This window comes from Brassica napus, chromosome C9, assembly GCF_020379485.1.
Source record: "Brassica napus cultivar Da-Ae chromosome C9, Da-Ae, whole genome shotgun sequence".
NCBI lineage: Eukaryota > Viridiplantae > Streptophyta > Magnoliopsida > Brassicales > Brassicaceae > Brassica > Brassica napus.
This window is the reverse complement of record NC_063452.1, coordinates 39,108,994-39,122,650: the sequence shown is the minus strand read 5'-3', so window position 1 is coordinate 39,122,650 and position 13,657 is coordinate 39,108,994. Positions and strand designations below refer to the sequence as shown.

Genomic DNA, 13,657 nt, shown 5'->3' with positions numbered 1-13,657 from the left:
GCTACTATGTACCTACTTTAAGTAGGAATATTATTTCTATTCCTTGTTTGGATTTGGAAGGATTTCAGTTTTCGATCAAAAACAAGTGTTGTTCCTTTGATCGTAATGATATCTTTTATGGTAGCGGTCCATTGGAGAATGGACTTTATATTCTAGACCAAAGCGTGCCTGTCTATAATATCAGTACCAAAAGATTCAAGTCTAACGGCACAAATCAGACTTTTCTTTGGCATTGTCGTTTGGGCCACATAAATGAGAAACACATTAAAAAGCTTCATAGTGATGGACTTTTGAGCTCATTTGATTATGAATCATATGAAAAATGTGAATCTTGTTTATTAGGTAAAATGGCTAAGGCTCCTTTTACTGGACACGGTGAAAGAGCCAAAGACTTGTTGGAACTTATACATACTGATGTATGTGGACCAATGAGTATAAATGCTAGAGGAAACTATCAGTACTTCATTATATTTACTGACGACTTCAGTAGATATGGTTATGTTTATCTAATGAAACATAAGTCTGAATCTTTTGAAAAGTTCAAAGAATTTCAGAATGAAGTACAAAATCAGCTTGCCAAGAAAATAAAAGCTCTTCGATCTGATCGAGCAGGAGAATGTTTGAGTCAAGCGTTTAATGATCATCTGAGAGAATGTGGAATTGTTTCACAACTCACTCCTCCTGGAACACCACAATGGAATGGTGTGTCCGAAAAGAGAAATTGAACTTTATTAGATATGGTTCGATCTATGATGAGTCATGCAGATCTTCCACCATCCTTTTGGGGATACGCTCTAGAAACGTCTACGTTTACGCTGAATAGATGTCCATCAAAATCAGTTGAGAAGACTCCATATGAGATGTGGACTGGAAAGGTTCCAAATTTGTCTTTTCTGAAAATTTGAGGTTCTAATGCTTATGTCAAACATATGTTTACTGATAACCTTGGACCTAAATCTGATGAATGCTACTTCATTGGTTGTCCTAAATAAACAAAAGGTTATTACTTTTACTACCCCACTGAAAACAAAGTGTTTGTTGCTCATAGTGGTGTTTTTCTTGAGAGAGATTTTTTTTCTAAGAAGAACAGTGGGAGTAAAGTACAACTCGAAGAAGTTCGAGAAACACAGGAGATGGTTTCATCATCTTAGGAAGATGATCAATTAGATTTACGAAGAGTCGTAGAATCTACACTTGTGAAACCTGAAGTGCGTAGGTCCGAAAGTACACGTCACAAACCTGATATATATGAGGTTTGGGTGACGGATCATCATGATCTATTGATAATAGAGAGTGATGAACCTACGTCCTTTGATGAAGCTATGATGGGCCCTGACTCCAATATATTGCTTGAAGCAAGCATCTCGGAGTTGGAATATTCGTTTTAATGAGGCAATCAAAGAGTTTGATTTCATTAGAGATAAAGAAGAACCTTGCGTTTACAAGAAGACTAGTGGGAGCGCAGTTTTCCTTGGTGTTGTATGTAGATGACATACTTTGAGGTTGTTTCCCAATGAAAGACATGGAAAAAGCTACATATATCCTTGGAATAAGAATCTATAGAGATAGATTAAATAAGACTATTGGATTATGTCAAGATACTCATATCGATAAGGTCTTACATGGATTCAAAATGCATGATTCCAAGAAAGGCTTTTTGCCAATGTCTCATGGCATAACTCTTAGCAAGACTCAGTGTCCTGCGACACAGGATGAGCGAGAGCGCATGAGTAAAATCCCATATGCTTCTGCTAAAGGATCTATCATGTATGCCATGATCTGTACTCGTCCAGATGTTGCATGTGCTTTGAGCATGACGAGTCGATACCAATCTGAACTAGGTGAAAGTCACTGGACAATAGTCAAGAATATCCTCAAGTATTTGAGAAATACTAAGGATAAATTCTTGGTCTATGGAGGAATTAATGAGCTTGTTGTAAGTGGTTACATCGATGCCAGTTTTTCAGACTGACAAAGATGATTTTCGATCACAAGTTGGTTTCATCTTTTGTCTTAATAGAGAGTGGTGATTTGGAAGGGTTCCAAGCAAAGCACCATAGAATAGTTTGAATGGATGCAAATGTTGTTGATCCATTGACCAAGCCTCTTCCATGGTCTAAGTATAAGAGTTATACTGCAGCCATTGATATTAAATATCTTAAGATGTGATCTTGATTTAGTGGGAGGCTTTATTTTTATGATATGATGTTCATATTAACATACATTAGTTATGTTTTCAAATTAATGAAATTGTTTCAGATTTATTTGATTATTGGATAATTAAATAAATGTCCCAAAATAATTTATATCATTCTTATAGGTCATCAAGTACGTGACTTGATCATGAAACCCTATAAGTGAAAGATGTTATAAATTACTGAGGTCCCTAGTCAAGGTTGTTAAACTGGGACATTAATGACCATGAATGGCTAGTATGTGAGGTGATTGATGACTAAGTTTTATGCAGTCATTCAATATGTGGTATTGAAGTCAATCACATGGATATGTGTTAGAGAACACATGATCGGACTGACCCGCTATGAGAACTCTACAAGATTGTTATATGAGTGTCATGAGAGTTTCTCACTATGACTATAGAGTATAGTCCTTAGACCTGAGTTCGTCATGATTCTTTATTTATGGATTAGTTCACTTTGACCTTGTCAAACGTCAGCCGTAACTGGTGATTATAAAGGCATTGATTAGGTGTTCTATGAAGTTTGTTAAGGAACAGGGATGGAACAAGATGGGATTTGTCCCTCCCATATAACGGGAGATAAATATCTCTGGGCCTATCGAAGATTTGATACTGAAAAATGCATGGCCGTGCTCAAACGAGGTGATTGTCAGTCATTTGTTTTATCAGTATAAATCAGAGTTCGATAAACGTGATATAACTTAATAAGGATGACACTAGTTCTTGTCTTATGCTGAGATCGAGATATAAAGACAAAAAGATTATGAGAATAGATGATTCTAGTACAAGTGGGAGATTGTTTGGAATGTCCTAAAATCATTTTGTACTTACTCTTGTTAAAGTCGTAGTGTCGAGGTTCGACAATCGTATAAAATAAGGTGGTTATAATGTTTTGTTAGAAACCGCTAATAATCTATAGATTGAAAATCTATTACTAATTTTATATGATCCTACAGGGTCACACACCTAAGCAAACTAGATTAATGATTATGGTTTTGGAAGTAATATAATACATAAGATGTATTATACTAAAGCAAGTGATAATTATAATAGTTATAATTATCTTAATGAAAAGATGAACGTGTCTGTGCATGGGCTTTAGCCCACCAGCCCTTAATTGGACTAGGTTAAGCACGTTGCCATGTTAAATATATATATACATGGTGCTGTCTTTTCATTAATGATGACGAATACAACTAAAACCCTAAGGGGACCAGAGACAAAATGTTTGTCTAGTTTGACGGCGCTAGCATTCCGTTGTGATCTAATTTGTGTGCGTGTGGATACCGGTAGAGGCACGACGTTTGAAGTGGTAGGAAACTTCAGTTTGTTTTATTCATCTTTCTGCTGCAAAACTTCCAGGTATATTTGAAACCCTAGATCTAGATTTATTTCAGTATTGACATGAAATTTTAGGCAAATTAAATTCATAGGTTGATTTATAAATCGTTATAAACCGGTTTGAATTCCAACAAGGCATTATCTCCCAAATGAGTGACATCTGAGAAGTCATGTTTCCCATACGGGTCTGGCTTAATGGCCAATGGGCCACATGTGTAGTACTCCCAAATATATGACATTATCATAAATTTGTCTCTGTTTTGAAAATTTACAAAGACATTGAACCCTAAATTTTTTTTTGAGATAGATTACATCTCTCCGACAAAACCTATCACTACAAGAAAACAGCGGTATTCTGACGGACATTCCGACGGAAAATGAAATCGTCGGAATATACCGAGGAATTTCCGAGGAAATTCCGAGGTAACACAAAATTGGGGTTCCTCGGAATTTCCTCGGAATATACGGACGGAATTCCGAGGAAACCTCAGTCCGTCGGAATATTCCGAGGAAATTCCGAGGAACAATGTGTTCCTCGGAAAAAACCGATGAATTCCGAGGAAATATTATAGCCGTTGGAGAGCTGTTGGGGGATTTTACAAAATTCCGAGGAAATTCCGACGAACTAGCCTTTTCCGTCGGAATTCCGTCGGAATTTCCTCGGTATGTCGGCAGGATTTAATCTATATAAACAAGCACTCCTCTTCCTCTTCATTCACTCCATATCTTCATCCTCCCTCTTACTCTATTTACACACGAATTTGATTCATAAAAAATATGTCTTCTTCAAATTATTTCCGTTCTTGGATCGATCGACCTCATTTGGATCCGAACACGAGATTGCTTACGGAAGAATACCAACGAGGTATAACCGAATTCATGGGGTTAGTTCACCGACAACCGGAAGCAAAAACAGGTAAGTTAAGATGTCCTTGCTCTAATTGTAAAAATAGAAAGGTTATTAAAGAGTGGGATGTTTGGACTCATCTATATTTGAGTGGGTTTACACGAAGTTACAAAATTTGGTATCATCATGGGGAAACTGATTATGAACATGGTAGTACTAGCGAACCTCAGCCAGCGGTTAGATTAGAAGAACCAATTAGAACGGATGTAGATTATGGTGTAGGTACTGAGCAGATGGTAAATGATCATTTTAGAGGGGAAGATTTACCCAATGCAGAAGCTAGGAGATTTTATGATATGTTGGATGCTGGAAAGCAACCATTGTACGAAGGTTGCAGAGATGGTCATTCAGCTTTATCATCTGCTACAAGATTGATGGGCATTAAAACAGATTATAATTTGGCTGAAGACTGTGTGGATGCGATTGCTGATTTTGTAAAAGGTATTCTACCCGAGGATAATGTAGCTCCTGGTTCATACTACGAGGTTCAGAAACTCGTAGCTGGTCTTGGTTTATCGTATCAGGTAATAGATGTATGCAGCGACAACTGCATGATTTATTGGAGGGCGGATGAACAGCGGGTTACATGCAAATTTTGTGGAAAGCCTCGTTATAAAGATACGAGTGGAAGAGTTCCAGTGCCATATAAAAGGATGTGGTATTTACCTTTGACGGAAAGGTTGCAGAGGTTGTATCTGTCTGAACGCACAGCGCAACCAATGAGATGGCATGCGGAGCACTCAACAGATGGTGAGATCAGACATCCTTCAGATGCAAAAGCGTGGAAGCATTTCCAATCAAAGTATCCCGACTTTGCGTATGAGAGAAGAAATGTCTACCTTGGATTATGTACTGATGGTTTTAATCCGTTTGGCAAGAGTGGAAGACAATATTCTCTATGGCCCGTCATTCTTACACCATATAACCTCCCCCCAAACTTGTGCTTGCGACGAGAGTTTTTGTTCCTCTCGATTCTCGTTCCCGGACCAGAGCATCCTAAGAGATCACTTGATGTGTTTCTTCAGCCACTAATATATGAGTTGCAACAACTATGGGCTCAAGGTGCTGAAACATACGATGTTTCGTGTAAAGAAAACTTTCAAATGCGGGCAGTACTAATGTGGACAATAAGTGATTTTCCAGCATATGGTATGTTGTCTGGATGGACAACGCATGGAAGGCTATCATGTCCATATTGTCAAGATAACACTGATGCTTTCCAACTAAAACACGGAAGGAAAACGTGTTGGTTTGACTGTCACAGGAGATTCCTACCACCTGATCATCCATATCGTAGGAGTAGGAATTTGTTTACGAAGAACAAGAGGGTGTTTGACAGTCCACCTCCGGAAATTTGTGGGAAAGATTTGAAGATACAACTAAGAGATTTTGGTGCAGAAAGGACGCCAGAAGTCGGTGGACATGAGCGTTTTCCGGTAGATGCTGTTGGAGAACTACATAACTGGCACAAAAAAAGTATTTTCTGGGATCTGCCATACTGGGAGGATCATCTGCTAAGGCATAATTTAGATGTCATGCATATTGAGAAGAACTTTTTTGACAATCTCATGAACACAATCCTTAATGTTCAAGGTAAAACAAAGGATAATTTGAAGTCAAGACTGGATTTAGTCGATATATGTGCTCGTTCAGAACTTCATGTTGATGAAAATGGTAGGGCTCCTTTTCCCATATACCGACTTGATGCAGCGGGAAAAGATGCGTTATTTGATTGGATTTCAAACGATGTGGAATTTCCAGACGGTTACGCATCAAATTTGCGTAACTGTATCGACAGAAAGGAAGGAAAGTTTACTGGCTTGAAAAGCCACGATTGCCATGTAATGATGCAGCGCCTCCTTCCGTTCGCCTTCAAGGAACTATTACCACGAAATGTTCATGAAGCAATTGCAGGGATAAGTGGTTTCTTTCGCGATTTATGCACGAGATCAGTGACTCTTGAAGGTATTGAAAATTTGAAGACTAACATAGCCGTGATTCAGTGCAACCTTGAGAAGATATTTCCTCCCTCATTTTTTGATGTTATGGAGCATCTTGTTATTCACCTGGCAAGAGAATTGGAACTTGGTGGTCCTGTGCAGTATAGATGGATGTATCTGTATGAGCGGTATATGTTCCATTTGAAGAAGATGGTGAAAAATTTAAGTAGGGTGGAAGGTTCTATAGTCGCACAGATGATCAATGAAGAAACTTCAAACTTTGCCGAGTACTACTTTCCAGCAGAAGTTCAGACCAAAAACAGAAGACCTGCTCGGCATGATGATAGAGGCGAACGGGCAGCATATCATGTTACGGTTCCAGACATTTTCACAGATGTTGGACGACTTAGCGGAAAACCAAAGGACCGTCGACTTACTGAGCAGGAGCGCAGTCATTTGCAAACATATTTGCTCACCAACTGCGAAGACGTTCTTCAATATGAGAGGTAAATAAATGAGCTTACAAATTTTTATTTTAACAAGTTGAAATTTAAATCTTAATTAATTACATTATTGTCATCATATACAGGATTTTCATGGCAGAAAAGCGGTTCGAGTATAGATACGCCACAGAGGACGAACTAGAAGAAATGAAGCAGAGAGAATTTAGTGGATGGATGTTTATTTATGTGAGTGCTTTAAACAAATTAAAATATATTTTATCACATATTTATACTAATTCACATTTATTGATATAATATATATATATGTGCTATTAATAGGTGTCTGCTGGTTTGGCCAGAGGTGAAACATTTGACGATTGGATACGTGAGATGGTCGTTGGACCAAACTTTGTTGTGAAGTCATATCCGAGATTTTGTACTCGAGGATATGCATTCACAACTCAGAAGAGGAGACGTTCGAGTACGACTTATGATGCTGGCGTTTGTTCTGCATCAGGAGATGATGTATACTACGGACACATACATGAGATTTTGGAAATTAAGTATTTGGGCATGGTTGGATTGCGCTGTACTGTTTTTTGTAATTATTGAACTATTTTTTATTTATTAAAACTATTTTTTTTATTAGAACTATTTTTATATATTTATTAAATATTTTTAATATCTATAAATATTTTTTTGTGATTAAATTATTTGAGACTTTAAAAAAAAAAAATAATTTATATATTTCTGTATTTATTAAATATATTTTTTTTAATTTACAGGTCTCATGATGATCAGATCCGGCCTCGACAGCGTCGTGGTCGTGGTGGTACGGGGAGCCAGTCTCGGGATTCCACCCATTTTCAGGATTCCCCTTCGCCCCACAGCTCCTACCATACATCTCCCTCTGCTGCACCCGCTCCTGCTCCTCTCGCTCCCGCTGCTGCACCCGCTCCTCCTCCTCCGGGTCCTCCAGGAGTGATGAGTGTTGCGGATTTGGTTCAACAGCCCGGTCGTGACCATCTTCCGTATCTCACTCCGTATCCACATGGACATGGTCAAACATGGTAATTAAACATTTTTTTTTCTTTAAATTTTGATTCATTATTAACCGTTTGTTCTTTTTATTAGGTTCAACCGATCCGGGAACGGGATCAGCGCATGGATCAACCGTATGATGTACTCGGCCCTCGACAAGGGACATCCGACTTTCACTCACTTCCCTACCGAAAAGCAGGTTCTGTGGTTTCGTCAGTTTGCGGTAAGTATTCTAATTTTTTACTTATATTTTTAATCTTTATATTAATTTTTTACTAATTGTTTTTTTTTTCAGCAAGAGTTCAACTGGAATTCCGATGAGACGCTCTTTATCTATCACCACTTCGTCCATAAAGTTATGGACAACTATGGGAAGCAGATCCACGAGTGGAAGAAAAAGTGGGAAATCAATAAGGTTCGATTTAATTTATTAAACAATTTTTTAATTTATTAAACTATTTTTAAATTTAATAAACTATTTTTTTTTTATATTAAAAGGTACCAAAGTCGATGAACGACACGGTCTGGAAGGAGTTGTGTGCGCATTGGGATAAGGAAGAGACGAAAGAAACTTCTTCCACCAACTCCACCAACCGCAGGAGCGACCGTAAAGGGAAGGGCATCTACAAGCATAACTTGGGTGCTCAATCTATTGCCACTCTGGGAGATCGCATGGTAAGTTCAAATGTTTTTTCTTCAATTATTTGAGTTTCAGAATTTTAATTTATTGTGCATTTCTTCTAATTTCTAATGTTTCTTTAATTTATGTTTTTTTTCAAGGCGGAAGAAAATGATGGCGAGCCGGTTGATGATCTCGCCCTAATGAGGAGGGCGTATACCAACAAGAAGACCGGCCAGATTGATGACGGTCTTGTGAGGGACGTGGTCGACCTGGTCCAAACTCAGGTGGTAGACGAAGTGTCTCAGCTTCAAACCGAGGATGACGCTTCGACGGCTTCGACCAACTTGTCTCGGTGTCGAATCAACGAAATCGTTGAATCCGTAAGTTCTTTTTTTTTTAAAGTTCAATTCATTTATTTTTTGGTTTAAATTTGTAAATTTGGCTATTTTCTATTCAGTCGGTTCCAAAGAAAAAGGGACGTTTGGTCGGTTTGGGTCGTCGCACCCGGTCGGTTCCTCCTTCTTCTGCACCACCGCCCTTTGTTGATCCAGAAGTACTTACGGCTCAGTTGAAGGACAAAGATGATCGTATATCTTTGTTGGAGACCCAGATGGCGGCTCAACAGGCGGGCTATGAGGCACAGAGGAGGCTGAACCAGCAAATGATGGAGATGATGCAGAGGATGTACCCGAACGAGGTGTTCCCGGACGTGCCAGACCCGTAGATTATTTTTTTTTCCCAAAAACTCGGAATGTTTTATTTTTATTTGTGAAACTTTGAATATTAATTAATATGATTTTAATTTTAATTTTAATTTCATATTTTCGAATTTAAATTTCAGAAATTTTATTTTTTAAAAAAAATTAATATTTTTTACATTCCGAGGAAATTAATTATATTTTTCACGCGATCGATCGATGCGTTTTTGGACATAAATCCATCGATCGATCTGTTTACAAAAAAAACGTTCGAAATATACCGAGGGACATGTTCCTCAGAATATACCGAGGAACTGTTCCCTCGGAATATTCCGAGGAACGTGTTCCTCGGAATATTCCGAGGAAGATGTCCCTCGGTATAATCCGAGGGAACAGTTCCGTCGGTATATTCCTATCGATCGATGTATATATGTCTAAAACGCATCGATCGATGAACGTCCGAGGAAATATCCCGACGAAGTTCTCCCTCGGTATATTCCGAGGACATTTCCGACAAAATAATGGTCCTCGGAATTTCCTCGGAAATTTGTTTCCTCGGAATTTCCTCGGAAATTTGTTTCCTCGGAATTCCGTCGGAAAATTCCGAGGGATTTCCGACGAAAGAAGAAAATCCGAGGAATTATTTCCGACGACTTGTTTCGTCGGTATGTCGTCGGAATAACGGTATTCCGACGAAATTCCGACGATTTTTTCCCTCAGAATCTTTGCTGTTTTCTTGTAGTGTATCAAATAGACAGAATTACTTGGCACAGATCAAGTGATGTCGGCTCAACTAAGCCAAGTTCGGCGTAAAGTTAAGCCGACTTAGGAGAGAAAATGAAAGATGACATGTATAAAAGGGAGACACCTAGAACCGAGAAAGACATTCAAAAATTTACATAAATTTTCGGCACAAGAGGTAGGTTTTACATTTTTATCTATGTTCTTGCTGAAATATTCATCTTTTAAACAAACTAGATCAATCACCTTGTTGTCTCTTTATTTTTTTTTTTTTTTAATGCTGGATTGTATTATTAAGCCTTCTAGGCAAAAGTTCTAAACAATGCATGGGAACTATCAAAACAAATGTAGAAAATGGATACACTAGTAGGGATCCAAAGTAAACAACACACATCTATTTTGCGTATGGAAGACTAAATATTTTTCATATAAAAGCTCCATATTTCTTCTGGAATAGTTGAATCTCAAGAGAGATAATCTTCGTATTAATCCAAAAACACCAAGCTTCAGACTGAATTGAGAACGATTGCCACTCTCGTTCCATTCATAATGCCTTTTGAAATAACCATAGTTTGCAGCAAGAACTTCATCACCATCAAATGAAAAACCATCAACGATTGAAGCCGGTAAGACTCGTCGCCACCATCCACAGTAGATCTGTCAATTACTTTTTCTAAATTGTTCAATTGAACCAAAGTTTTTGTCTTACAAAATCCATTGGGAGAAACATACAAAAAAAATATATTTTTTGTTGTTGTTGTGAGATTTAAAATAAATTGGCAATCAAACAACCAAAGTGACCGGAAGTAAAGCAAATCAAAGAAAAAGAAATAAAAATAATCAAACAATCCGATGTCGGAACTATAGAAACCTCTGGCCATTAGTTTAAAACTATTAAAAAATCTCGCTCTTTCTTTTTTGATGGCTAGAGTTTTTGTTCGAATCGTCTTTTTATCTATTCAATAAATGTCTTTCAAATAATTCACCAATTTTTTTCGTACTTAATTTGATGTAACAAAGAATAAATTTGATGAAAATTAAATGGAGCATGTGCAAATACGATCTGAAATTCTGGACACGACCAAAATGTGCTCTTTTGGAAGGGTTTTTAACTGCTCGTCCACCCCGTACATATTCTTGATAAGTTCTTAGAGCATCTTTATCCGGGTATACTAGAGGGTTTCTTAGCCCGTAGATCCCGCGTAGGACCCACTTTTTTTTAAGAAACCGGTTACAAAAACTACTAAATAGTAGTCGGTTCTTAAGAGTTTCTTACACTGTTCGCGGGCCCCACTAACACGTGGCGGCTCACAATTGGTTCGTTTTTTTTTTTTTTAAATTCGAAAAAGTAAAAAAAAAAATAAAAAAAAAATTAAGAAACCCCATTTGGGGTTTCAGGGATAATGATGCTCTTAGGTAATAATAAAAAAACGATATCTTTATAATATAATTTGTCTTAATCAAATTAACTCTAACATCGTTACAATATTTTGTGGTAAACACACATCAGTTTTGACGTGTAGAAAAGAAAAACATGCACAAGGTGGTCGCGCGTAATAATTCATTAACAATAATTTTATTTTATTTAATCGTTCGCTAGTAACTTAGATTTTTAATAAGCGCCAAAGTATTACTAGTCGTCGTTGCAAGTTCCTCAACAACCTTCGTTACCTTCTTCTTAGTTTCTTTATTCACTTTTATCTCTTCGAACCCGTCCGTACAAGTCCCTTCGTCCGTCAATGCCGCGCTCACCCATGTCCTGACGTTCGTCATATGCTCAGGCACAGAGTCACCATCTCGTAGAGTCTTCATCTCTGTGATCGCTTGCTTCAGCTCAACAATTGTGTCCCTCATCTCCTCGAGGCAGTCCCTGAGGATAAGCTTCTCCGGTAACATTTTATTCTTTCGTCCGGCTGCGGATTTCTGAGACTTTTTGAGAAGCTTAGAGATGACGGAAGCTGCTTCTTTTGCGGAATTCACGTTGAGCTTGAGCGCCGTGGTGCATAGCTTTATCGGATCGGATTTGATGGTGGATGAGTAGGAGGATAAGGACTTGTAGCATTTGTCAGGGTATGTTGTTGAATTACACGCCGTCTTCACGAAGATTTTGTGGTTTTTGGAGTAGGATGGTGAAGTGTCTGCTGTTATTTCTGTGTTTGCTGATGCGAGGAAAACGAAGACGAGCGTTAGAGAGTACAAAAACTGCGACATTTTGATAACTACTGCTTCCTTTTGTTTTAGGGTTCGTCTTTCGGGTGTGAACAAATGTATAGGGAATAATTCTGAAACTATGTTGTATCTCATGGGTAATATATATACGACACACATGTACATTTTCTTTCAAAATGAATGTAGAGGATGGATTTGACCATCCCACAAGGCCCGAGGAATAGAAAGGCCTGGCCCGGATTAGGTAGAGCGACGGCTCGATCGGTCGGCTCAAGAGTCAGGTCTCTCGGCTTGACTCTTGAGAACTTTTAGTCGATCGTCATCGACTAAAGTATATTCGGCTCAGCAGATGCTCGGACGCCTACGGGCTTCTCGGCCCAGCAGAGGAGGCCCACCAAGATGGCGCAAATTAGGTCAAGGACGAAGCATCAGGACGTCTAGATAAGGTAAAGGGGAGAAAACGAGAGAAGGATCCAAAATAACTGACTAACACTTGGCGGCTAGATTAGGGTTTTCACCTTTGCTTCATCTCGCCGCTAGTTGTACTTTTCCGGTAGCTCATCGAGCCACCGGCTTCCATTCTGTCGCATTCTCTTCATTTCTCTTGTAACCGACTGAACGTTTTCTCCGACCATAAATAAGACGTCTTTGTTAAAACCCATATCTTCTTTATTACCGTTTTCCGATCAAACAGTTGGCGCCCACCGTGGGGCTACTAGCAAAGTAACGTCAGAACTATGGTCGTTAACAACGACAGTTCTTCGTCAGGCGAGGAGCGCAAAGCTCTCGAGGTGATGCCGGCTCCAGAGGTGACACCTACGCCTACACCAGTAACTCCACTTCCCCAGCCTGCGTCTATGGAAACGATCCTGGCACGCCTTGCCCTACAAGAAGCGGCAGTTGACCAAATCACGGCGATAGCAAAGATCCTTGCTCCTCTCGCTGCAAACGCCGAAGCTTCAACGGCGCAGTATCGTCGACACCTGTTCGCCACAGAACGAAACACCGACGTAGCACCTACGTGGGATAACGATAACCAAAGCGCCGGTAACGACATCAACGCGCACACCGCAAGCGAACTAGCCGCGTTGAAATAGTCGGTCCTCGACATCAATTCGAAGATCCACCAGGTGACGACGTCCGCGCCCCAAATCGAGCATGTACTCGCGGAATCTCTTCGTACACCCTTCATGCAAAAGGTTACCGGCGTGCGGCTCCAGAAGATGGAGAAACTCCGTCTTCCAACCTTCAAAGGTCTCTCTGACCCTTCTACTCACGTCACGTCTTTCAACATAGCGATGCGACGCGCAAACCTGACCGACGAAGACAAAGACGCCGGCTTTTGCCAACTCTTCGTCGAAACCCTAGAAGGACCGGCCCTTACTTGGTTCACCGGCCTCAGAGAAAACTCCGTCGACTGTTTCCACGACCTCTCGACGGCTTTCCTTAAGAACTATATCATGTTCACCAACCAGGAAGCGACCGTGTCAGATTTGTGGAACCTCACTCACGCCAGCGACCAAAGTTTCCGCGACTTCATGGAGAAATTCAAAGCTAT

General features: G+C 39.4%; 1 protein-coding gene across 1 annotated transcript; it reads right to left on the bottom strand.

Annotated features, from left to right (window-relative positions):
* Positions 1-11,291: 11,291 nt before the first annotated feature.
* Positions 11,292-13,104, bottom strand: LOC106423922 (pectinesterase inhibitor 4-like). Its single transcript, XM_048770162.1, has one exon. It carries the CDS (start codon positions 12,262-12,264, stop codon positions 11,527-11,529), a length of 738 nt encoding a protein of 245 aa, XP_048626119.1. The 5' UTR covers positions 12,265-13,104; the 3' UTR covers positions 11,292-11,526.
* Positions 13,105-13,657: the final 553 nt, after the last annotated feature.